General features: G+C 40.4%; 1 protein-coding gene across 4 annotated transcripts in view; it reads right to left on the minus strand.

Annotated features, from left to right (window-relative positions):
• Satb2 (SATB homeobox 2) overlaps positions 1 to 26098 on the minus strand; it is a 176298-nt gene that overhangs the window by 77009 nt on the left and 73191 nt on the right. For all 4 annotated transcript variants that reach the window (XM_021161899.2, XM_029481375.1, XM_021161889.2 and 1 more), the window contains exons 4-6: positions 23188 to 23314; positions 22133 to 22256; positions 15481 to 15583 (exon numbers count right to left, since the gene is read on the minus strand). In XM_021161899.2, the coding sequence (XP_021017558.1) occupies positions 15481 to 15583; positions 22133 to 22256; positions 23188 to 23314 (354 nt within the window). The remainder of the gene's footprint in view (positions 1 to 15480; positions 15584 to 22132; positions 22257 to 23187; positions 23315 to 26098) is intronic.

A 26098-nucleotide genomic window follows, 5' to 3' on the forward strand; every position in this document is an offset into this window, starting at 1 on the left:
GGAGAAAGAGAAGGAGAAGGAGAAGGAGAAGGAGAAGGAGAAGGAGAAGGAGAAGGAGAAGGAGAAGGAGAAGAAGAAGAAGAAGAAGAAGAAGAAGAAGAAGAAGAAGAAGAAGAAGAAGAAGAAGAAGAAGAAGAAGAAGAAATAATAATAATGTTTCAGTGTCATTTATCCAGTAATGAGGATAATACATCAGTACTGGCCATGGATAACCAGGGAAGGGTTGCTGCAGAGGGGCAGAAAATCTATCCAAGATGCAAGTTGGGTGTTTTCCTCTTTTTTTTCTGACTTTTATGAAGACTACTTATTTTTACCCGATGACTTCGGATCTCTATTTGTTGGCAATTAGCTTCATTTTCAAAATACAATAAAAGACAAACAAAACATCTGGGGGTTTTTTTCTATCTTAATTCTGTCAATTACTAAAGATACTCTTGTGTTTATCAGCTCCTGACAGCTTTATCAATAAAATCCACGTTCTTTACCTCTAAAGATCAAAAGCTACAAGATGAGAGTCAAATGCACATCAGCAGTCTCTTCTACCACCATCAACCAGGGATGCATGCAGTGGAAGCAGTGACTTGGCATAGACTGTTCTCTTTTGAAGAGTGTTTTGCTTATTTCCATGAGCTACTTTCATTTTTCAGAGTGGGAAAGGGATGGCGGCTTCCTGGGGATGCAACCCTGGGCCTCTTGCATGCTATGTAAGTACATGCAAAAAAGTCATTTCTTTTCCTCTCTCATTCCTTCCCCACATCTTTGCTTCTTTCCTGTCTTCCCATTTTTTTTTTTTCTTTCCTTCCACCCCCTTTCTAAGGGATTTTAATTCAGACTGCATCCTTCATTTCTGCCTATTTACTTCATGTTTGTCTTAAACTGACTGAACAACGCTGTTTTGCCTATAAGGTTCAGGGAGTTCTTGTGAAGCTCATCAGGAGAGCAGAAACCCTGAAGGAAGCGAGGACAGAAAGCAATGTGGCCTCTGACAGTGGTGAATGCATTCAAAACACAAAACACTCCGGAGCCATTAAAACACAAATGCTTCTAAGATTTGAAATTGGAGCGGCACCAACGTCCACAGTGCGCACAGGCAGTGTGGAGCCCAGGTACAGCAGAGAAGTGCTGGAGAGTAAAGTGGCTGCGAAGTCCCAGGCATGATCAGACTTGAGAACTGCTGCACAGAAGGCCAAAGGCCTTTGTGTCTCTTTCCTGCAAGGCTTTTCCTCACTCCCACAGGCCCCAGGAAGGCATGGCCAAAAGCCTTCTAGGTTAGGAATCAGACCAGAGGTCCTCCGGTTTCTGAGAGCCCTGCGGTCCCAGAGAAGAACTGCAGAGCAGGGGCCAGTGCAAGTGAACATCATTTAACAGTGTTACAGCCCATGCCTGCAGAAGCCTTAGAAAGTCCTCAGTGCTGATGTCCACCTCAGGGCACAGGATGACATGCTCTCCTCAGAGCTTATCCATACTATGAGCAGACATCAGTCCCCCAGGTACGGCTTTACTCCGAGCAACCGCACCATAGAGCCAGAGAACATAGCCAGGAATTGGCCTTTATTCCCCACTTTTCCTTTCAAGACAGGGTTTCTCGGTGCAGCCCTGGCTGTCCTGGAACTGGTTCTGTAGACCAGGCTGGCTTCAGGCTGGCTTTGAACTCCGGGATTAAAGGCATGCACCATGATTGCCAAGCATGAAGTCCACTTTTAATTGGCAGAGGGACATCAACAAATAGTTTTCTGGCTATATGATAGGGTTAAAGTATATAATAGATTATTAGAAAATATTTACATACAGATTATGCATATAGAATATATACATGTGTGTGTATATGTACATACATATATATGGAGAGGGAGAAGGGAGAGCACAAGTGCTTATATGCCAATATTCTGGCACCTGAATCATTTTATTGAAATTTTACATAAAATCTTTCCAGATGTTGTGACTGTGGTGTGTTATCATGGTTCTCAACAGAGACTTCAAAGCCACAGGCCAGGACTGAATCCTACTCAATTGAATCCTATTCACACACACAGCAATTGGCAGGTGTGTGACCACTTTCCTGTGCCAGAACTTTTCATATCTAAAATGATTGTCTCCTGCCATGAACCAGGGTGATGAAGGCTGTTTGAGCTAATGCCCCCCAACACCTACACACAGTCCAGGTCTGTGAGTCAGCAGATATTCCAACTGAGATCCTTTGGTATGCATGGCACACTGAAAGATGTTTAGAAACAGTTATGGGTACTGAGTCAGAATCTCTTAGGGTTCTCGTGTGTGTCAAGATTCTAATGATTTCTAAGTAGCCTAAGCTTGAGAACCAATATGCCATGTCATCTCTGCTTTGAAGTATCTTAGTATGAGTATACAATGATGATGTCATATAATCTGTGCTTGAATTTGCTGATTGCTAGATTCCATTTTTCACTAATCCTTAAGAGAAAAGCTATGATTTTTACTGAACTTTAATTATATTTTAAATTTATGTAAACATCCAAAGTTTCCCAATAGTTTTATTTTCAATGATAATTATATTATGAAGAAACATTGATTGAACCTGGTGTTTAAAAGCTATATTCAAGCAGAATATACATATATATGTGTATATATACATATATACATACTATACATATATATATATATATATATATANTATATATATATATATATATATATATATATATATATATACACACACACATATACTATATGGTATATGTATGTATGTATACACACACACACATATATATGTTTATGTATGTATAAATATTATTGGCTGGAGTACCTCAACAAATAGAAGATTCCATGGACCTAATTCTGTTTTTTTAAAAGGCTTATTTATTTTTATTTTATGTATATGAGTGTTTTACCTGCATTTATCTCTGTGTACATTATGAATGCTTGGTGCCTGCAAAGGCCAGAATTGGACTTTGGATGACTGAAAACTGGAGTTTCAGACCATTGTTAGTTACTATATGGGTGCTAGGAATCAAACCTGGGTCCTCCAGCAGAACAGCCAGTGTTCATAGTAGGCTCTGAGCCATTTTTCCAGGCCTATACTCATTCTTATCGTAAGAAAACTTTTATCTCAAAATTCTGGGAGTAAAATTTAGAAGTATAATACTATTAAAATTTTTGTTAAATTAATATAAATTTCAGAAAATATTTATATAATTGTGATTAACACATAAACCTTCTTAGTCCACATTTTTAAAAATTAGGACATGCTAACCAATGTCTTCTGTTTCCTGAAAGATTACCTAAAGAACCTCTGTCATTCTTGTGTGTTATAACTGTATCACAGCATATCAATTTTGAAAATTATTCCTTTACTTTAACTCACTATCAAATGGAATCATGACACATGCATTAGCACTCAGTTTCTCCAAATGAGCATTAATCATTCATACACCGAGCTGGGAGTGGTGGCAGTGCACACCTGTAATCCAAGCCCTTGGAAAGTGGGAATATGAAGAACAGAAGTTCAGGGTCATGCTAGCTATATAGCAAAGCTAGCTGCACAGCAAAAGACCCCATCTCTTAACAGAGGAGTTCATACTCAAACCTTTGAATGGGAAGGTGAAAGACAGACATTGGATAAAATGATAAAACCCACAATTATATGACCAAATTTATAGGGCTGGTAGGAAGGCTCAGTGGATGAGGGTGCCTACCTCTGAGCCTGACAATGTGAGTTCAGTCCCCTGGGTCCATATGGTAGAAGAGAAATGATTGACAGCACACTGTCCTCCAATTTCCACATGCACACCCATGCACACAAGGATAAATGTAAACTTTTAAAGCAATAAATTTCACAGAAATCCAATATAAATACATGTAAGATTCAAATCTTCAAATGAGAAGCAATAAACCTGCTTGACTTGTATATATGCTATATTTGTACCAACCAACAGATGGAAGGATGGCACCCTGGAGTATTCTCTAAAGTAACTGGCCAATGGCTTGAGTTTAGGTTTGTTTTGTTTTGTTTTGTTTTTTCCTTTTTAGTAGACTAGGAAGGAAATTATAGATACTCTAATTCTCTCAACATGGTGATTTACACCTGCAATCCCAGCACTCAGAAGGCTGAGGCAGAAGGGTTACCACGAATATGAGACCAAAACTTGACCAGTATTTTAATGCAGATCTAACACAGTTGCTTTGTGAAATCATCCCTGGAATCCATCCACAGTTATTATAATGGGTGAAAAGCAGCAAACTGGGTAAAAGACTTTGCATTGAGAAACTTCCAGAATCCCTGGCTTGTGGATTTTTAAGCCACTAAGATGCTTATGCAAATGTAAACAGATTACCATGAGTGAGTGCTAATGGATTCCTTAATAAGATAACACTCTAGAATTCCCCAGGACCTCATTTGGAAACCCTGGGTAAAAGAATATGGGGGAACAAATAGAGAGATAAACAGAACTTCTCAATGCTTCTTAGACCCCATCACTCTCTGCAAGTGGTCCTAGAGAGGTAAGACAGGCACGGGTTTAGGTTTGCTTTGGGCATCCCGGTAGAGGCACTGCCAACCAAATCAATCATTTTAAATTGCTACCCAGAGCCTGAGTTATAAAACAGAGAAAGATAGCGTTAGCAAGCACCATCTAAACCTTTATCCCAAGTTCTCTGATTCATCATGCCAAACCCCAATGGCAATATTGTAGATAATGACCTTGTTAAAAAACTAAGTTAGAAAATGTGTTCAAGGTCAAATAGCTTTCAGATACAGAAAATATTCCAAATAGGAGCTATTGGTTCTAACATATTAAGTAAAATTTAAAAATCATGTAGGCAATAAAAGTGAGTTCGTTGTGTTGGGTTCCCTCCCCCCACCTTCTTTGCTTAACTTGAAGTGATGGGGCTCATTGCCTCAATGTTTCGCACAAGTGGCTTTGATGGACTTCTCTTTTTCTTTGAATTGTGAGATTTATTTATTGACTTGGAGGACAGCAAGGCATGCATGTGGAAGTCAAAGGACAACCTGCAGGAGTCAGTTCTCTTCTTGTACCACGTGGGTCCTGGAGACTAATCTCAGATTCTCAAGATTGGCAGCAAGTGCCCTTAGCCACTGAGCCATCTTGCTGGTTCTTTAATAAGTTTCATTCAGAAACAAGATGCCTTAGGCACAGAAATTCTCTTATCTGTAAAGCCAAGGCAACTCTTGAAAAATGTGTTAGTATCTCAGGTACCAGCAAGGCTGCCATGTACATCATAGCTGAGGCGAGCCTGCCATCTATACTATAGCTATGGCATAATCCAGATCTCAACCCTGTTGTTTAATTCCCACTACTGTGTGACCCAGATATAAACAGTTCATTTATGAAGGTGAAACTCAGAAAATCCAAAGTAGGCTGGGCACACACACCTTTAATTCCAGCACACTTGATATTCTCTGAGTTTAAAGCCAGCCTGATCTACAAAGTGAGTACAGAACAACCAGGGCTATTACACAGAGAAATCCTGTCTCAAAAAAAAAAAAAAAAAAAGGTGGAACAATAGCTGAATCAGCTAATCGCTAATCTCTAATGAATAGTTATTTATGTTTTCTTGTTTGTTTCAGTTCAGATAAAAATACTTATTGATTATTGTGTACCAAGAATCATGCCAGTCCTTAGATATACAGTACCAAATGATTTTGAATTTAAAAAAAAAAAATCCATCTCTTCTTTTGCTTTGGATAAATTAACCACTTGGTACATAAATGCTTAGAATACCAGCCTATGACTGAAAGTGTCTTTCTATTTAAAAATAAAATCTCCTTTCAATATCTATTTTCATTGGCAATTCATCTGCTCACTAATAGTAAAGAAAAATCCATGATTATAACCCCCTTATTTTATTTTTCTTGTAGTCAAAAGAGCTTTGTTCCAATATAAATGACATCAACTTAGAATGCCATCCACCCAATGAGAGATGTGAGTGACCCAGGGAGAAAAAAAAAAAAAAAGTTGAGTACCATTGGTAAATTTTGTATGTAGAAGGTGAAGGTTTAGTTGGAATAGCCAAGAGTAAATTAAATGTGTTGCACATACATGACATGTTAACAAATACCTTAAGGTCCCAAGCAATCAGAGTGAATTCATGTCGGGCTGACTGTCATGAAGTGGGCAATCATTCAACCGTTTTGGCCCTCCAAAATGGTAATTACATATGGTTAAATCCAGTATTTATTTTGGCTCCTCTCTCTGAACTGGAATATACATTAACAACTCCATTGTCTCCCTGAAGTCTTTTGCTGTATGTAGTTCTTTAAAATGTAAACATAACAAAGTAAAACAGCATCCCATGGGACTATATTGAACATTCCCACCTATGAAGTATTTCTGATTTATTGTCTTCTGGTCAATAACTGTAAATAAAAGTCAATGGATTATTTGAAAGTCAGTTTCTGTTAATTCAACACAGACACAACGAGGCCTGCATCTATCGGATATAAGTCCCACACCATTGAAACAAATAACTAGAGTTCACTAAATATAATTAAAGAAAAGATTTAGGAGACTGTAAGAGCCAAATGGCAGAGGCATGTGGGCGTAGGGACGCTAAGTCTCTTATGTCTACCAAACCTACAGATTTTTTTCTTTCTCTAAATTTGTTACAGAGACTTTGTCTCTGGGTTGGGAATTTGCCTGCAAAGTCTCTGCCTAAAGCAAGATATTCAGAGCCAACTTGTTAACTCCCAATAAAACAGCCCCACAAGTGAGGAGTACCAGCCGGGGCTATGATAATATCATATGACTGGGTTCCTTAGGTGGATTTTTCCACTTATTATCAGCTTCCTTTCCCCATCATATTAAGATCTATAGAACACAGGCATCCACTATAAAGCAACTCGGATATGGACACCTCTGTTTCCTTGGCAATGAAAGCTCACAGGATCTATTAAGTTCCATGGAAAAAGTGACCACTGTTCACTTAACTGCCCCACAGTCCAACTCTCTGGTGACACAATTGCCCTGGCTCCAAGTAGTTTGATAACATCATTTCTTTTTCTCTCTCTCTCTCCCCCCCCCCCTTACATCTAATGATGCCCACACTCTTGCTTTCAAATCTAGGCTATAATTTTAAAGTAAATTCAGCATATGATGCAAAAAAAAAAAAAAGCCATACTTGCAGAAACTTAACAGTAATATTTAGAGCCTGCCTCATCCATTTAGCACTCCATACATGTTAATTCTTTAATTCAACCTATTGGGAAAAGTTAAAGGAGATAATCACTCCTGATCCGTTCTTTTCAAAAGATCTGTCTCCCTGATTGTATGAAGCATAAATGTTATAAACCATTACTTTTTGGAAAAATACTAAACTAGCTATAAAAAAAAAAAAAAAAAAACTTCAAAGAGGTATTTTTCTTTGTGTGAACAATTCCCAATTTATAGTCAGTAAAGTTGTAATTATTCTTTTCAGAAGAATTGGCGATTATTAACTCTCTAGTTCAATAACTAATTAATGGGAAAGGAAAGGATTATTTTAATAGAGTATTAGCTTTCTAAGGATATTAGCTGTATGAATTAAACAAAATTTTCATCATTTAAAATTTTCATTTAAACCTTCTCCTTTGGCTGCATGTTTTTTCAAAGAGGTTTTTTTTTTCCCCCTAGAAGAAGGATAAACCAGAATCTAGGACCTATACTCCAGAGATAACTCTACATTAGTGGTTCTCAACTTGTGGGCTGGAACACCTTTGGGGGTTGGATATCAGATATTTATATTAAGATTTATAACAGTATCAAAATTATAGTTATGAGGTAACAACAAAAACAAATTTATAGTTGGGAATCACCACAACAAGAACTGTGTTATGGGTCACAGCATTAAGGAAGGTTGAGAACCACTGCTCTAGATTCATGGAAATTCCTTTAGGGATTCAGAAAAAGTCGAGTTCTTGCAAAAGGCAGAGCAAAGGTCAACAGCAGTAGAGCAAGTAGCAGGCTGAAGAACCATCCCTTGCCAGGCAGTGAGACTTCAGCAAGGACATCTCACAGAGCACCTGTAGGTAAGAGCTTCCAGCAAGTGCATCTCTATTTTTGACCTTGTGAATCCCCTGAGGAATAACCTGGTTAGGCAGCAATCTTGTGCAATTGATCAAGAAATCAAAGCAGGTCTCTGATTCTCACATGCTGGCTTGAGAAATGTCAAGAGCAGGTTCATGGTAGAGGCTGGAGAGAAGACAGGGAAGGGAGGAAATGAAATTATATTATCCTTTTAAAAGATAAAAAATGACTAAAGAAAAGAAGGAGGGGGAGGAAGAGAAAGAAGAAGAGGAGGAAGTAGAGGAGGAGGAGAAGAAGAAGCAGGAGGAGGAGGAGAAGGAAGGGGAGGAGGAGCAGGAGGAGGAGGAGGAGGAAGAGAAGGAGGAGAAGAAGAAGAAGGAGCAGGAGGAGGAGGAAGAGGAGGAGGAAGAAGGTGGCTCCTCCTCCTCTTCTTCCTGTGGTTCCACTTGAGCTATCAAGTCCAAAAAAAAAAAAAAAAAAAGTCTTGACTAATTATTCTCTCTGTCCATAGTTCATTGGGTCACTGACATTTCTAGCTACCTAATTTTTGTCTTCTAAATGATCAACAAGTTTCTCTCCAGTCAGGATTTCCTATTTCCATGAAATACACCAAGAGCCACTAAGTTCTGAAGCTTAGATGATGACCTAATTCCTCTTTCTTTTCCCAGAGTGCTATCTACTCTTGCCATGCCTTACTGATGCTCTGCCACTCAGGTTGGTGGCTTCCTGTCTTTCTCACCATTGCCCCACAAACCCCAGGTGTCATGCCTCTTGTTACCTTCATATCCATAGATTACTATTAGAGATTCAGTATAATCCAGTTACTTCCAGGTGAGTGGGCCATGCCTCCACCTCACATCCTCACACTCTCCTTCCTGACATGCACACACCTGGCAGAACTTTAGGCCTGACTCGCCATATCCAGCTCTCTGGAAGAATTTTAAAACCATTTTTATTATATTACACTTTTGCTGGAAAACCTTCTGTGGCTCCTCAAACTGTGACATCTGGACTTCCAAAGTCCCATAATATGTGAGCTCTATGTTCTTAGCCATAATGCCCAAGTTATAGACAAATGCCATCCATAATAAACGGCCCCCAAAATTCTGTCATCACCAGTGTCTGACACCACCCCAATGCAGTGCCATTCCAGCTACTTACTCTCTTCTTGTTCATGGACTGCCTCAGCTTGAATCTCCAATGTTCTCAAAGGCATGAGTACTGGTTCCCTAAAGCAGTGCTATAAGGAAGGCAGAGCTTCAGGAAGTAGAGCCTCGCAGGAGGTCTTCAGATCATCGAGGTGTTTCCCCAAACCCCTGCCCCTTTCTATCTTCCTCACTTCCTGGCAGAGTGGGAAGTATGATGCCACATACCCCCGCAATGACTACAGCTGATGTGTCACTGATAGAGCAAACTATCTTGACTTGAAACCCACAAAACTGTGAGCCAAGACAGGAACTTCTCTTTATAGGCTCATTCATTATCTTTGGTTCTTGTTATACTGGCAGCAAGCTGACAGGATGACCGAAGTCCTAGCCATTATGAAGTCATGATGAATAGGCTGCCATTTTAGACACAGGGAACAATTCTAAACATGCCATGCTCCTTACACCACTTCATTCCTCCTGCTCTGTCCTCATCATATGCAGGCCTAAGATGGCCTTCCTTCTCCCTGAAAAACCATGGGTTCTCACACCCATGTTCCACCTCCCCTATTCCTGCTTTCTGCAAATGAAGACTCACTCAGCAGGCAAAGAGCAGGACCTTTCTCTGTATTCCCACTGCATTAGCTCCTACCATGACTGTATAGGTCCAGACAGATTTCAAGGGCTGCTTCCATGGCCAGTCTGAGGCAACACGCATAGAAGGAGAAACCATATCTTACATATTATGGATGTTTCTTGTGGACATCACCATTGCAGAGGGACTGCGGCAAGCATTCATAAAATATTGGTTTATTCACATCATTTATCTAGTTATGACTGCAATTCTTTGTTTCTTTTTAAAATCTCTTTCTTTTGGGCACAGAAGACCTATGTAATGGTCCCTGTGATAGTCCTACCATTAGAATCCTTCCAGCTATAGAAGAGAGATGTTCTAGTTCATTTTCAAATGTTAAAACACATGTTGTACTAGTAACTGCTTTGTATATATTACAAACTTTTAGGAACCAGGAGCTTAGTTTGTCAGATTGTAACTATTCCAGGATGGATGGATGGATGGATGGATGGATGGATAGAAAATTGGTAGCTAAAGAAACAGAAATCTATCTTTTTAAAAATACATTTTAAATGGAATTAAATAGGAGAAAAGTTTGTTTCTTTTACTCCAATTCTGTTATTAAGAACAATTATTTATAGTTCTTTAAACACTCATGAATAAATACATCCAAGCCAAAAGTAAGCAACTACCAGCATAGCTAAAATGAGCCTCAAAAGGTCCAAGGAAGGAATTAGCTGATGAGGGCCAAGCACCCAGAACACTCTCACACACCATTCTTCTGTTTCCTGTCACTACCATATACTGCTGATTGGACCAGCAAGCAGCCAAGGTGCCTGAGACATACACATCAGCAATGGCCGCAGCAAAGGTGCACAAGGCTCTTTGAGAAGCCTGGAAACCAGCAAGATAGAGATGGCTGGTTGTATGAGTGCTGCTTCTAGTCTCCCGGATCCAATATTTCCCTAAAATTCAAAGGGCTTGATGTTGGCATTACTTTCAAAAAGGGATAATATAGGCTTCCTTGAAAGGTTCCTTCATTTAGGCCTGAAGGTGAAAGCAAATTCCTTTTTATAACTCAGAAGAATCAGGTAGACAAAACTAAGTTCCTTTCACCTCATCAGAGCTACACAGCAGCAGAGGCAGGAGGACAGAGAGTTGATTAAAGGCATTGTCCTGACCGCCGATACCACGGTGGCGAAGCAAGGGGCGCCTTAAAGAACCAGGTCAGGAGGCACTGATTTCTCTATTCAACTCTGAGGCACCACTCTGTAAATGACACAATCATTTCTGGGTACAAGAGGTGCTTTAAATGTGGTAACATTATATCATTTCGGCTATAATGATCATAATTACTTATTTCTTTTAATCACAACCCACTTAACCACTTTAGTACAGAGGACTAGTTCAAAGAGTTTAATTTTCATTCAACATCTAATCTTTGTGTTTACTGAAACCCTTCACATGCTTTGTTTACTATCTGCTTGCTGGCCTGGACGTTTGATCTTGCAAGAGTAGATTAGACGGGGTCAGATAAAATACTGATTACTAGAATCAACCAGACTCAAGGAAGTAACACTGGTTTTAAAAATCTTTTCTCCCAGCTTTGCAATATTTTTCTAAACAGACTCAAATAAACAAATAAAATTAAGAAAACTAGCAATCAAGAGTGTTTTAAGCAATGATTCAGGAAAGTGATGGGGATGATTTTGACCCTAACCAAAATGCAGGGTTTGGTTTGGTCCATTCATTCTGGTGGTATTATTCTATAACATAAATAATTTTGTAATAGCCACCAGTATTTGTATGAACTTTAAATGACCCCTCACTTCTTGAGACACATTAAATATTTGAGATGAATTCCAGCAAAGATAGTTAATTTGAGGTTTTAGTAACAATATTTTAGATATGAAGCTATTTGAATTCACTAATCAAGGATCCAACACAGAACCAATGTGAGTGCCTCACTCGGCCCACTTCCTTACCTTTCCTATGCGCCCTGTGAGTGTGTGAGAACGGAATCGGCTGCACCGCAAATACAACTGCCACTTGGCTTCATGAAAAATATGGGGTAAGTTCATATCTGGAGTTCTTACAAAAAACAGTTTGATTAAAGGCTAATTTTTTACAAAACAACTACAAAGATGCTATCCATGAGTAAATGCCCAAGCCTTGAAAATGATTATACAGGAACCCAAACACATCTAGGTGGCTATGGATTCTCTCTCTGCCTACACTAATATAACACCTAAACACTGGATGGCTGTTTGCTTTCCTTTTGGATAAAAGTACACCATGTTCCTTGCACAGAGGAGTTGAGTGCTCTTGAAAATCTAGCCTAGACAGGGTGAGCTGAATGGCAAGTTTTAAAAAGAGGTACAGACAACCTAATATGCCACCCACCACCCCATGTTCCTTAGGAGCAGAAAGTCCAGGGACGAGGTTCTCAGTAGGACATTGAAACCAGAGTATACAAACTGTTTCCTCATTGCTCCTAAAGTAATGGTAATGTTAACTCAAATATGTCCCTGTCAACCTTGATTGTCTTTGAAATTGAAGCAAAAAGGTAAACAGAGCAAGGTCTTCTGTGATCACTGGGGAAAATAAAGTCAACAAGCTAAGCCAAACCAATTTAGGACTTTTTAAAGAGTATGTGTAAATAGTTTAGATACAGCAACAACAAATTCAAAAAATGCACATTAAAATGTTTACTTCAAAAGTTAGACAAGTCCATTTGTCTATAGTTTTTACATCTGTTTTTAATGATATCAAATTATTGATTGTTCCTTTTTCTTATATTTATTTAAGTATTAACTATAGAATTTGCCATCTGATCTTTCTCTCTCTTTTTTTTAATCTTTCCAGTAGACTCTTACTTTTGCCAGGTTTGAATCTTATTTTGCTTTGATCTTTAGAGTATATAATTATTTTACTGTTTATTTATTTCTATGAGAATAGAAAAAAAGAATTGACCTGGGAGATCTAGATGTGGCAATTTGTAACAGAATCACATAGCTTATGTTTAGGAAATCATGGTTTTGATTAAGAAGCAACCATTTAGTTCCCACTGTTTTATTAAAACAGACATTAGCAGATAATAGGAAACATATTTAAGGATGGAGCCTGCATTTTGTTTAGGACATTGGTAAGCTGGCTGCAAATTTCCTTCCGCAGTTAACATAGGCCATGGTAGATGTATACTGGTGACTCCGTGACTTGACCAGGAGGTAAGTGCCTCTCAGACTTCTGCCTTCTCAGGAAGCAGGCGAAGGTACCAGTTTGCTCCAGTTGCTACAGACTTCCAGATTTGAATATCATTACTTCTGTACATTTTGAAAAGGCATGGTCACCAGCAAATGTTAGAAAGCAAACCATGATGCTTCCATGAGAAGTGGATCTAGACAGGAATCTCCTGCAATGCCCATCCTTAGCAAGAAGCCTCTATCACATGAAAAGAACCAGCTAGGCCCAACACTTCTGTTTCCTGAGGGTAGAAAGTTAACAAAACACACTCTCCTTGGTGTTGGTTTTCTGCACAGCATTATACCTGCCATGCATTCTCTGTTGTTCCTCCCACTTCCTGGGCTGATGAATCAACACCACTTGAACTGCTTGATGGCAGCTTGTGTTTACTTCACATAAACCTTAACCTTCCCTTTTTTTCCTCCTACTGACACACACACACAGAGATACACACACTTTCTAGAAGCAATGACTAGCTCTTTGAATATGTGTACACAGTGTCTGACAGCTTCTTCAGGTGTAGATCCTTGACCTACTGAATGAAGTCAAGGCCTTGATCTGCTTTTATGGCACTTAAAGATTTAACTGTGCATTTACTATCTTGAAAAATACAGCTTAAAGAATCTAGTCTCTGAAAGAGCAGACAACACACACACACACACACACACACACACACACTGGTTGTGACTTCAATAGTTCCCAGGTTTCCTGAAGCTGGAATAATTACAGTCCAGCATATAAAAGAACACACTCGCTTCTTTTTACTCACAACAGCAGGTAAATGTGATCAGTAAACAATCTTGAAGCTGCATGATTCTTTTGATTTTTTTTTTTTAGTCAAACATGGTATGTTCAAGCATTTTAACAATCCAGTTTCAAAAAGAAAACTCGTAGACGACACTTAAAGAAAAGAAAGCCTTCTGAGCCACACCATCACATCATGTGATGAGGAGTTATTTACCTTCTCTTACATGGGAGTAAGTATTAATATTGAAAAACAAATACCCTACCAGAATAAAAAGGACTTAAAGAATTTGAGAATATGTTAAAAAGAAATCAATTTTAACTCAGTTTGCAGCACACTTCACTTCTGGATAGCTCAAGATTTTTACTTCCTTTTCCATCGTATATTTAGCATAAAATGCTCTCCCCTTTTCTTGACCTAACTTGTGCGGCTGATGAATCCACAAGCTCATTTGCTCAAGGGCAATCTTGTAAACAAGCTCTCAGACACTCAATAGCCAGAAGTATTGCTTTGATACATAGCCTGTCTCCCCCAGGAAGCCTGCAAGTAATAAAACAGAATTCATCCTTCACTTCTACCTACCCAGCAGATCATCACGTGGCCCTTGAATGAGGGCAGTGAGTTGTTGACAAGACTGTGAACACCACCGTAAAGTCAGATGGACAGCGTCACAGTCTTGCAAACTATAGACTAGAGCAGTTCTCAAAACATCAGTGTTACAAAAATTACCCCAAATCTCCTCAAAGACTAGGACATCTGCCTAAAATCAGACAGAAATAAAAGGACTTTTATGTTAACACCTTTGCAAAGATAAAACAACACTCATATAAATGGCTAGCTGATCTAAATAGCATCTAACTTGTTATGTATAAGAACTGTTTTCATATAATTTCATATGTAATATATAACTTCTGGTCCTACTAATATTTAGTAGTACTAGTACTATTGTAGTAGTAGTATATCTTAACTACTAGTTATTCAGAAGTAATTCTGTGTCAATATTATCTTGTTTAGTCCTCACAGCTTCTAAAGGATCTAGACCAATGGTTCTTAATCTGTAGGTTGACCAGATATCCTATGTATCAGATATTTATATTATGATTCATAATAGTAGCAAGATTATAGTTATAAGATAGCAATGAAAATAATCTTATGGTTGGGGGTCACCGCAACGTGAGGAACTGTATTAAAGGGTGGTAGCATTAGGAAGGTTCAGAACTACTGACCTATATACTTTCATTTCTAAACTTTAGATGAAGATATCGAATCTTGATGAAATTAAGTAATTTGACCAAGTTCATGTAATTAGTAAGTTGAAGACCAGACCTGAGTTCAAACTTGCCAGAAACTGGGTTGGTATACTATTCAGGGTTTGTCTCTATTAAACAAACACACCACAACACTGTTTCTAACCAAAGCTTTCCTGATGCTTCAGTGCTCATTCCAACTTGTTAATCAGTAGTCAAATCCTAGGTGTTATGTAACATGGAATAAAACTTTTAAATTTCCATCCTAATGGATTTTGGCCTTTATAGGGAACTACTGGAGAAATCACAAAGTTGATAAATTATGCAAAGAATTGTTTTTGTGGTCCTTATACTTATTTACAACTCTTCCTAAATTAAAGGTTGAATTTTACAATAAAAATATTTAGAATCTTACCTTCAAAAATACGTACGTACATATGTATGTATATATACAATTAGCAAAGAAATAATAACTCATTACCTGAGAATTTATACATAGTTTTAAAAACAAAAAACAATCCAAGATTACCTTTTATCTTCTTATACTTTTTGTACCATCTCCCAAACTCCTGGCACTTGGTTGCTGACACATTGGCATAGTATGTGCTATTTACAATGGATGAAATCATACTCTGGAAAGAAGGGAGAGATGAATTAGCTTTCATATACAAGAATATCTCATTTTAGCGACCAGAAGAGATACACTGCACACAGCCCATACAGGTTTTCTTTGTCTTTTAAACTCAAAGCTATGACTCCTCTGCAAACGAAATGATTTAATAACAAAACAGGGTGGCTGGAGTTCACTATCGCTTAAGTATACTTGTATAATAATGATGCTTTCTAAAACAAAGGCCAGTCCTAGAGTACTGTCAAAGACAACGAGGTCAGGGCACACAGACTAAATGCAGAAGGAGGGACGTCCAAGGCTGCTGAGCCAGAGCACAAGGTGACATCAGATGCTCCAGCACCAGCATCCAGATAATGCTTCTCAGATGTCTCTGTTCCTCTTCCAACTGCAACAAGCTTACACAGCCAAGAATCTGAGAACATCCGTGCTACACACTGCAGTACAACGTTTAGGGAAATAAGTTAAATTAATATAATTTATAGAAACGTGTGATTATCACTTGTGTGAAAATTCACCAAATGAGAAACTTAACAGTGCTATTTTCGAGCAGGGGAAACCAAACCTAACACTTCTACTGTGTTTCAACCAAAAAAAAAAAAAACCGAATTAAAGCTAAACCTTCCTGAGCACTTACATTCACAACTGCTGTGGTGCTTCTTCCCCTCTGGCCTCAGATCTGTTTGTTCCCAAGGTTAGGAAAAGAAGCAAGTGGGCATAGGCTGATTCTGCACTGGGGATTTGACATTGTAAGTGCACATCTTGACTTAGATGTCCTACAGAGAGATACTTCCTGACTCTATGGTATGTCGGATCCAAACCGCTGGACCCACTCATACCTGAACTGACTGACATTACACATGTCTGTTTCATATGGACACTTGATTTCTATAAATGTTGTGTAACAGAGAGTGGGCATGAACACTTAAGCTAAGTGTTCCTAATGACCTGCATAAGGTTTGAGATTGTGCCTATAAATAAGTCTCACCTGTCTCAAAAAAAAAAAAAAAAAAAAAAAAAAAAAAAAAAAAAAAGAAAAGAAAAGAAAAGAAAAGAAAAGAAAAGAAAAAGTCATTCAGACATGCAGACATGGAGGAACTCAGGAAAGCTGAGAGCTTCTAATGACATTTCTATAACACAGCACAGATAAAGAGGATGACAAGGAACCGAAGTAAGCAACACAGCAGGGGACTTCAAGCCCCAGCAGACAGACCCACATTTAAAACGTCAGGCTTGATTCTTTGTTTCATCACTAGGCACATATGGGGAAAGGGATTCCCAATTCAACGCACAGAAACCTCCTTGGCCTTTTCCACACAGCAGATGGCTAGCCTCACCCAGCTGATCACACCAAAGGACATTTCCCCCTCTGAGGTAAGATAGTAGAGAGAGCTCCTCACTCTCTTGGGTCTGAACACAACACTGAAAATGTAAAAACCCACTGACATCCAAGTGTCTCCTAAGACTTATGACGTCTTGCCTACCACCCTTCGAGGATCTGCCTTGGCAAGATCTGCTTTGTAACCAAATAAAACTGTGCAGCAGCAGGTTGCACTAGCTCCCTCTCTGGTCTGAGATGCATTTGCTCTTCCTAGACAGTGGGACCTTGAGGAAAGTGACAAGCTGCCATCTCCGGTCCCTTTTTCCTCTTCTTCTTCGTGTCTCACATAGTTCTGATGTGGGATGTCTGAGTCATTGAAATTTAACACATGAAGGGACAGGGATGAAATTCTGAAATGCCAAACTGAAATGTCATAATAATAGAAGTTCTGACATGGAAGCTACCTAATAAAAGCTGCCACAGCCACACTGGGGTGTGAACTCGCAAACATGCTTGCTCGCCATCTCCTTAGCTTGCGATGAGTGTTGTCTTCTGGGAAGGCACAGGATAGACAGCCACAGCACAAGTCAAAGTCAGACTTCCTTTTGGAAGCTAGTCTAGAAAGCATCCAAGGACTTTCTAGAGCTGTCCTTTAACTCTTCCAGGTCCAGAGGTGAGGCTGTAACCCACAACACTCTGGTCCCAGACAATCCCTCCCTTCCTCCCTCCATCTCTAGCCATTCTCTGGACCCTGTTCAAGCTACCAGTTCTGTGGTGCTGCACAGGCCATCTTGAGCCTCTGCGAGAAGGCAAGGAGAAGGTATCCTCTACCACCAGGGCCCACATTTCATGCATCTGCTTTAAAAGGGGGGAGGCTGGGCACCAGCCTCGGTCAAACTCTCTTCCCCAGATTATTACACATGAGTGTCTCTACTGCTTCAGAACACAGAAAAGATTTCAATCATGAACTAAGCCAAGGAATTGGGTAGCAAAAATAGACATGCCTTGGGTAATGACAACTTTTAACTATGAGAAAGAACTGATTGAGTTTGTGATACAGTTATTCATCTTAACTCTCTGCACAGAGCACACTCAGTAGTTGTACAGGAAAGTCTTCATGCACATTCATGACAACTTAGAAGCACAGGGATCTTTTGAAAATAACGTACAGCAAAGGCCATGGTGCATGGAATCATCCCATTTTTAACATGAGAATCCACTAAACTTAAAGGAGATAAGAGTCTTATGGTGCCTTGAGCCTGAATCATGAGATCCTGGAATGTACTACAAGATCTTACTGTGGTGGTACCACCAGTACTTTAGAAATTCCACACTTTGCTAGCGATGTGCAAAGGTGGGAGGAGCTAACACAGATCCAGCACATGCAACTTCTGCTTCTATGAAAACCAATACTTTCCAGGGGTCCCGAGACACACAGGATGGGCGTGTACCATGCAACCCGCTCTAAAGCCATTTTAACAATTTAATATCACAGGCACAGGGTATATCTTCTCATCGGTTATCACCTGGTCCTTTTTGTGGTACTGGTGATCCAGCTTGGAGCTTTCCATGTCAAGCAACCAGTCTACTGCCAAGCTATTGGTATTCCCACAGCCTGTCGATAACAACTTAAACCAGGTGAGACAGTGAAGGCAGAATGGGATGCATATTGATTAAAGTCCTTCCCACCTTCCATTCTGACACTACTATATATCATTCTCCTTGCTGTATTGAACACACAACGATGTGCTGTGGAAGGGTTCTTTACTCGGGGAGAGTGAGCACACACAACAATGGTCCTGAAAGACTATATATAATAGAACTGAAAAACACCAATCTCCCCTTGACATAACATTGTAACAAAATGTGTTATTGCTGTGTTTTTCAGGCATACTCTGGTAAACAAATCTACTACATTGCCAGTCATAAAAAAAAAAAAACTATAGCACACACAACTATATATTAATATACAATGCCTGACAATCACAGATATCTTTGGTATTGATTTATGTAAATGCTCTATTGTTTCTTCCTCCTTTTTAAGAGTATGTTCTCTTACATAGTGAAGTTTACTGGAAAGCCATATGCCATGCTGTCTCAATAGCACCTTTGTACATCCCTCACATCTACAACTCTCAATTGCACCAGAAGGTCACTGAGTGACAGACCTCCCCATCTACATTTCTGCATGCATGCTCTGTATGTTCACGTGATTCTGATGGAATCATCTCATTTCTCAAGATGAATCTCTATCATTAAGGGACACATAACCAACTATACTTATTTTAGCTAGATTGCCATGTCTAAAAATAAGTTTGCTTTTAGATTCTTGGGATAAATTTTAAACTCAATTGTTTGATTGATTTTTTTTTAAGTTGCCCAGGTGACATTGTGTCACACCTGATTATAACTATGGTCTGATTTCCAAAATGACAGCTTAGAGATTGACAATGAGAAAACTCATTGACCAAAGTTAGCTACACTGGGAAGCTCCGCTCAGGAACCGCTGCAGGCCAGCATGAGCTAGCCCCTGCTCACGGGCTGCCTCCCACACACAGACTCCACTTTTCTTCATGTAGATTTTTAATTACATTTGTATTTCGTTATTTAGCTTGTGTAGAGGCACATGCAACAGTTTGGATGTGGAGGTTAGAAAACCACTCCTGGAATCCAGTTCTTTCCTTCCGTTATGTGGATCCCAGGGTCTAAGTCAGGCCTTCAAGCTGGGTGACAGGTACCTTTACCACTGAACCCTCTCACTGGTCCTCAGTTTCTTAAGGGGAGAATCTAACTAACAAATAGAAGAAAATGTTCCCTACTACCTCTATCATAATCTTCAACTGTTTGCAGACAAAATAAGAAACAAGGGAACAAAATAATGATAATAATTGGGGTGGGGTGGGGGTGGGGGTTCACATATGTAATACCCATGTAACAAACAGAGATAAAAAAAAAACTGTAATGAAGGCTGGCCTCTGTCACATTGAAAGTTTGAAGACAGCCTGAGATACATGAACTTTGTTTGTGACACATGCCCATGAACGAGCACTTAGAACTCCGTAAGTTCAAAGCTAGTCTGATCTCTATGAAGCAAGTCCCAAGCCAGTCAAGGTTACAACGTGTGACCTTGTCTCCTAAACAAAAAGTGATGACCTCTAGTCTCTCATGAGTCAGTCAAAGGATTTAGAATTCCAGAAAAAGGAAGGAACCTAGAGGCATTCTAAAAGCTAATAAGAGGCTGGCGAGTAGTACCCATCTGTAATGCCAACACTCAAGGGCTGACAGCAGGATGAGCACCTCATGTTCCAGGGCAGCCAGGGATCTTGTCTGAAACAAAGACAGAGTAACAGCAGGAAACAAGCAAAGGCTGACACCTCCACTCACTCATGGGATGATTTATTAAGAAAATGCAGAGAGACTAAGGCCTGAGAGCCCCCCTTTCCTCCAAAATGAAAGATAAAATGACTGGATAAACTTAGTGGGATAGATCTGTGTGACAAGCCATGTGATTCTCAGAGCAGGCAAGATGCAGATACATAATGCATCTGCTATGAGAGAGAATTTAAAAGTGGTGACTGGCAACCACTGCACTCGTGGGAATATCCTGGGGGACAGGATTGTGGTTCCTGGCTTCTCTCTGTACTCTGCAAATGCAAGTGGCGGGCAGGGGGTGGCCATGACTACTCTTTGCTCACTTTCAGAACACACTAAACTCAAGATTATAATGATACTTTTAGAACAGTAAAGGTAAAGATTGTTTTAGAGGTATTATTTGTCGCATAAAATTCATGCAGTGTCACTAGTGGCCTCTACTATCTTCTTGTAGTCCCACTTGTGTGAGAAAGGAGGTTAGCACAGCCTAATGAGAGAAAAGACTGGAGCATCACTCAGGGGTTATAGACCCTGTGTAGGGCGACAGAAGTTGTAAAGAGATGGGTGGTGGTTATACAGCATCAAGAATGGACACTATACTACTCACCTGCAGACTTTAAAGGGTTAAAAGACTAACCTTCTTTCAGATATTTTACCACAAAAACCCAAACTTCTATCAAGACTCCAGGAACAGTGGAAGGTGCATGGCTTTAGAGTTATGTGTCCTCCCTTCCACTTCTGTCACTAAGGCTGGCTGTGACTCAGCCCTCTTGACCCGCATAAGAGCCTATGCTGTGCTAAGAGTGAGCAAGCTCTGCTGAGGCAAATGATCAAAACTCTCAAGGACTGAAGTTTTGTAGTCAAAAGCCAGCAGAGAGTAAATGAGACACCAGATGCTGTATTTGTGACACATTCAGGCTGCTTTTGTAGATGTGGTTACTCACAAAGGCATCAGGGGACAAGAGTGGCTATTCCGATTTATGCATGCTTGGAGAGGTGAAATAAAAGTAAATAAATACAGACACACAACAACCTATACTTCGCTAGCATCTGGTCAGACAGAACAGCTAAATCATGACTTCCCCTTAAACATGGTCTGCAATTGCTGCCTTTTTATGGACCTCTCCACATTTCTCTTCTGTCTTCAGGGTTTCTTTTTTAAATGATAGGCCATTGCGATGTTCAAGAAAACATATACTATCCACTGAAACCTTTATATAAAGCCAAGCTCCTGCAGCGAAACCGAATATGACTTAGCTTTAGTACCTTCCCTGGAGTGCTTGTTTCTTATGTTCACAGTCTCTTTTAGTCTCTGACCACACAAAAGTGAATCGTCATTGTTTCTAATGAGGCATTTTTGTGTGGTAACTTTATTTTAAAACCAAAAAACTTCCACAAACATTATATATAATGTTTATTATGTATATTATATATAATGTGTATATTATATACCATATATAAATATAGTAAAGATCAATCTCTAACAGTGAAACAGCAAAGAATTACCTACATACCAAGATGTATGACTGAGCATGGTCAATCCCTCCTGCTGGTGAAGAAAGGCAACCACTTGGAATGTGGACTTTGGAACTAGAGGTCTGGTACAAGGCCTCACCTGCCACTTAACCAGCAGAAGAGGTTTCAACATGAAACTTAAGTGACTCCCTCTATCACCATGACCTATCTACACAATGGGGAAGTTGGTGACTGTGCTTCAAAAATGTCTCATGCATTCTCAACTGATTAAAAGCCATTAGAAAGATTTTCTGGAAATGACAACCTTCATTCTCAGACCAGGGCTTCAGCAGTGCAGTGTATCTGCAGAGAAGACACAGAGAAGACCCTGTAGGAGGCACTGACCTGGGAGAGAGGGCATTCTTTGGCTAATGTGCTCTGGTTCATTTCTTTGAGCAGTTCCTTTAAGGCATTGCGGACAGTGGCGTGGTTCCATTGCTCCGCAGGCAAGTCTTCCAACTTTGAACAACTGCAAAACAGAGGGAGGGTGAGTGACATGAGGCCCTCAAGCATGGCCCTGGCTGCCCAGGACCACACAGCAAGTGCTGTGTGGCTTCTGTGTCCTCTGTCAGTGTCCCATCTAGAAGCTTCCCAAGAAAGGGAAGGAGAGCAAGCTGCTGCTTCTGCAGTCTCCAGTGGACCCCAGAAGTGACACAGTACTGTGGTGATGGTCTTCCCTAGCCAAAACTCATTATGGGTATTCCACCAACATCAAGTGTGAAGGCTCACCTTCCCCAGAGGAATATAGACAGGACTCTTTATCAGTCACAGAATAACTTTTGAGAAAGGCCCTGAAGAATTGCTAGCAAAGGGTGGGTTTGGTCAGTCCCTATTAAAGTAAAAATTCTCCAAAAGAAGATCATTATTTAAAATCCTTACATTGAAGGACAACATTGCTTAAGACACAACTTGCAGACACTTTATGATAAGAAGGCTATAGCAAATCCCTAGACATTGGGAGGTCCCCCTAGAGGCCATAGGCTTTCACCGACTGACCACCACAAAAAGAAAGACATCTCTAAACAAAATCGTCCCCTCAGCAGACAAACCAGAAGACAGCAGAGGGATCCAATGCTTCAGATGTTATGCCTTAAGCTCCTGAGAAAGCCAAGAGAAGCCTCAGAAGGCTGTGGAGAGCCTTCGCCTGCCCTGGAGATTTTTAATGATTTATCAGGCAGCCCCTGAGTGAGCAGTTCACTGCCTCTGCAAACAGCATAAAGCAGTTGGAATGTGGACTATAAAGATGCCTGGTGAGGCATCCCCAGCTCCACTCCTCTCTCCCCCTCTCTTCCTTTTACCCACTGTCTAGAAATTAAGGGAGCCAAGCTGATATCCACAGTGAATGGACGGTCCATGCAGCCCCTGAGAGAAAACGGAGACACCCTTTCAGAAATCCCCACCTTTGTAATTGGATCTTCAGCGTCACAACGTGATAGACATCTTGCAGCATGTCGGCCACAGTCGCATCAGGGGCGTCTGTCACATAACTGAGGGGGAGAGGGTTCCACCTCCCTAGCTTGATTATTCCTGCACGGGGAAGAAAAACACAGTAAACATATATCTGCTATTTATTAAACCCTTCCAGTTTGTTCAATGTCAAGAAGGTCATTCAATAGTCAACACTGAGCGCCCACTCTGAGCATTTACAACCCAGTGCAATGAGCTATTTCTTTCTGGCTGACAACTGGGTTAGTGAACTACACAAGAGAGATAAGGAATGAAAAGGATGGGATTTAATCATGGACAATTGGTTCTTTTATGTTTTCCTGTGTCTTAAATTACTTAGAAAACCATACGGATATTTCCTTTCCCCAACGTCTTGTTTCATAGTCTAACTTAAGACTGATGCTAAATATACAGGGCCACTGATTTCCCAGACCACCACCCCCAAATAAGCAAGCTTCATATAAATTTAAGACTTGATTTTGAATTGGATTGAAAAAAAAAAAAAAAAGACTGCTGTGTGGGCTACCCAGTCTTATTGTGAATAGGGTCCGATTCCTAGGGTACAGCACTTGGAGCCCATGGAACAGAGTTCCCTGGCTTTCTGGTTGCAGGTGTCACCTAAGGCGCTTTCAGCTGCCTCTCTGTTTATATTCCTGGGCTCTTTTCCTGGTGTCTGTGGTAACCCTGGATGTGCTAGCTTAGGCTGCAAAGAATAGCAACTTTGGACGTGAGCTCTACTTCAGGAAGATTCATGGGACACTCAGGCAGTTTGTGGTGAAATGCTAACTTATTCGTTCCTTCTATGGGCCCCTCTGGTCCAGAGCGCAGGGCATGCAGAAATTTGATGAAGAAAAATAACAACTCATTTCACAAATGACACTGGGTAACAAAGCTTTTATTACATGCTATGAAAAATCTGATGGTCCCCATGGGATGTCAGAAAATGTCACATATAAAAATGCTATGTTTTAGAAATAAAAGAAAAATAGCATTTTTATTTTTCCTTTTGACAATACAGGTGAGTCTAAGTACACTGTTCGCTCAGAATACATATATTTTTATCACTGATGAGAGAGAACACCCGTATACCCAAAGGTTCACAAAATGGCTCCATAGCTGTGGGGCAAAATTCAGAGGGTTATGCTGAACTCTCTGCTGAGGGCATGTCCTGTCCCAAGTGAGATAAATGAACACGTACTGCCTGACATAATGCTTGAAAACAGGGAAGAAACAGAACAAAAATATTAAAATGATGCACTGTTTCAGTATTAAGACTTAACAATCTGCTGCCGAATATGCTACAGTATAAATAGTGCCTGGACTCGGCTCCAGCTAAGCAGTGCGGCTCCCATTCAGGGTGCCGTATGTCTCCAGTTCTGGCTCCTTAAGTCAGCTTTCCCCTGCCAAGAAAAGCTGGGTTGTTTTTTTTTTTTTTTTTTTTTTTTTTTTTTTTTTTTTTTTTTTTTTTTTTTTTTTTNGTATAAATAGTGCCTGGACTCGGCTCCAGCTAAGCAGTGCGGCTCCCATTCAGGGTGCCGTATGTCTCCAGTTCTGGCTCCTTAAGTCAGCTTTCTCCTCTGCTGCAAATGCAGCTGGTGCCCTGAGTCCCACCATGTTTTTTTTTTTTTTTTTGGTTTTGGTTTTTTTTTGTGAGGGATAGTTTCCCTAACATTCCCTCTCACGACAATGAAAAGTGCACAGCATACGGCTCAGCTCAGAGAAGATGCGAAATGAGCATGCAGGACCCCTGGACAACCACCCTGGAGCAGGCAGAGCTGCTTCCTTCCCTCCTTTTATCTTTTCTGACATTTGCCACATGAAAAGGACACTGCAGAATATGTCCAATCTACTACCTTTCTAAGAAAATCATTGTGCAGCTTCCACTTCCTTTAGAAAAGCTATTGCTGTGATCACCCACAAGTTCAACACAGCTGACTGTATCCTACTGGCGCAGGTTTTCTACCTTCTGATAAGAGACTAGAAGTGGATGGCAGCGGCTGTGCTCTCTGATTGGCACAGAGGAGAATCCATGAGTCATTTTGGTTGCCGTGACCATGAAGGTAATCAGAAGAATAGGAAGCCTGAAAACTTTCAGGGACAATTCTCTGGGACATTCTTCCTGCCCTGAGTGTCTGTACTTTACCCCCTTTTAATTTTTAAGGCACATTATACAGTGTGGGCAGACACAACCAAATATAGTTGTGTGGTTTCATTTATATCAAATCCAAGAGCAGCAAGACTAACCTATGGAAACAGAATTGAAACAAGCAGGCGAGAGAATTCACTGGGAAGGGCTTGCTTGCTCAGGCTAGTGGCTGCACTAGTATAAAATTTGTCAAAACTCATCAAACCGACCTCCTAATATAAATGGTTATCATATATAAATTACACATGCTGAGCATGGTGGCAAATGCCCATAATTCCAATAAGTTCACAGACATCCTAGGCCATACAGTGAATCTAAGGCTAGCCTAAGTGATATGGGGGGGGGGGGGGGGGGGGGGGCTCAGTCAGGAGAGTGCCTGCCTTGCAGGCCTTACCACTCACAAAGGCTGGGCACGGTGGTGTGTGTGTCTATAACACTAGTGCCAGGGCACTGTGACAGGCAGAGGCCTCAGCGTGTGGCCCTTCAGCTTAGCTGATCAGTGAGCTCCAGACTCAGTGAGAGACGCTGTCTCAGAAAATAAGGTGAGAGCCATGAAGGGAGACACTCAGTGTCTAATGTGCACACATGCACACATACACACAAGAGCTCTTAACACTTGCACCTCCGCCGGGCGTGGTGGCACACGCCTTTAATCCCAGCACTCGGGAGGCAGAGGCAGGCGGATTTCTGAGTTCGAGGCCAGCCTGGTCTACAAAGTG

This window comes from Mus caroli, chromosome 1 (assembly GCF_900094665.2).
Source record: "Mus caroli chromosome 1, CAROLI_EIJ_v1.1, whole genome shotgun sequence".
Classification (NCBI taxonomy): domain Eukaryota; kingdom Metazoa; phylum Chordata; class Mammalia; order Rodentia; family Muridae; genus Mus; species Mus caroli.